The sequence below is a fragment of the Eimeria mitis genome, genomic scaffold (genome assembly GCF_000499745.2).
Source record: "Eimeria mitis Houghton genomic scaffold, Emh_scaff366, whole genome shotgun sequence".
Classification (NCBI taxonomy): Eukaryota; Apicomplexa; class Conoidasida; order Eucoccidiorida; family Eimeriidae; genus Eimeria; species Eimeria mitis.
In genome coordinates, this window is record NW_013572001.1 from 7,228 (window position 1) to 7,965 (window position 738).

General features: G+C 58.1%; 1 protein-coding gene across 1 annotated transcript in view; it reads left to right on the top strand.

The window, feature by feature from the left end:
• Nucleotides 1–738, top strand: part of EMH_0009640 (NADPH-dependent oxidoreductase, putative) — a gene marked incomplete at both ends in the record, with an annotated part of 2,736 nt that overhangs the window by 178 nt on the left and 1,820 nt on the right. The window contains 2 exons of the mRNA XM_013498719.1: nt 9–665; nt 736. Coding sequence (XP_013354173.1) covers nt 9–665; nt 736 — 658 coding nt within the window. The remainder of the gene's footprint in view (nt 1–8; nt 666–735; nt 737–738) is intronic.

Below are 738 nucleotides of genomic sequence, written 5' to 3' on the forward strand. Positions count from 1 at the left end.
GGTTGCAGGCTGGGGCTGGGAGACGAGCAGCACGACTTTGGCTATGAAGGAGAATTAGATCCCTGGCTGCTGCTGCTGCTGCAGCAGCTGCAGCAGGAAACGCCACATATACTCTGCAGCAGCAGCAGCAGCAACAGCAGCAGCAGCAGCAGCAAGGGGAGCAAGTGTAGCAGCAACAAAGCCACAGACAGCAGCAACGCAGGCAGCAGCAGCAGCAGCAGCAGCAGCAGGAGCAAGAAGAGAAAGAGCCGCAGAAAAAAAAACAGGAGCAGCAGCAACAACACAGACAGCAGCAGCAGCAGCAGCAACACCAGCAGCAGCAGCAGCAGCAGCAGCAGGCGCAGCAGCAGCAACAGCAATATAGATGATGATGTGTGGCTGCCGCCCCCGCAGTACCGCGTGGAGATTATCCAGCCTGCAGCAGCAGCAGCAGCAGACGAAGCAGCAGCAGCAGCAGCTGCTGCTGCAGCAGCAGAGGAAGAAGCAGCAGCAGCAGACGCAGCAACAGCAGCAACAGCAGCGGGGGCAACAGCAGCAGCATTCGATGATTTGCTGCCGTTGCTGCAGCGCATAAGGCTCCTACAAGCAGGCCCCCAAGCGCAGCAGCAGCAGCAACAGCAGCAGCAGCAGCAGCAGCAGCAGCAGCAGCAGCAGCAGCAAGTGATGTTTGCACAGATCATCAGCAGCAGACGGATTACTTCGCCTTCTCACTTTCAAGCGGTTCATCACATCAAGGTA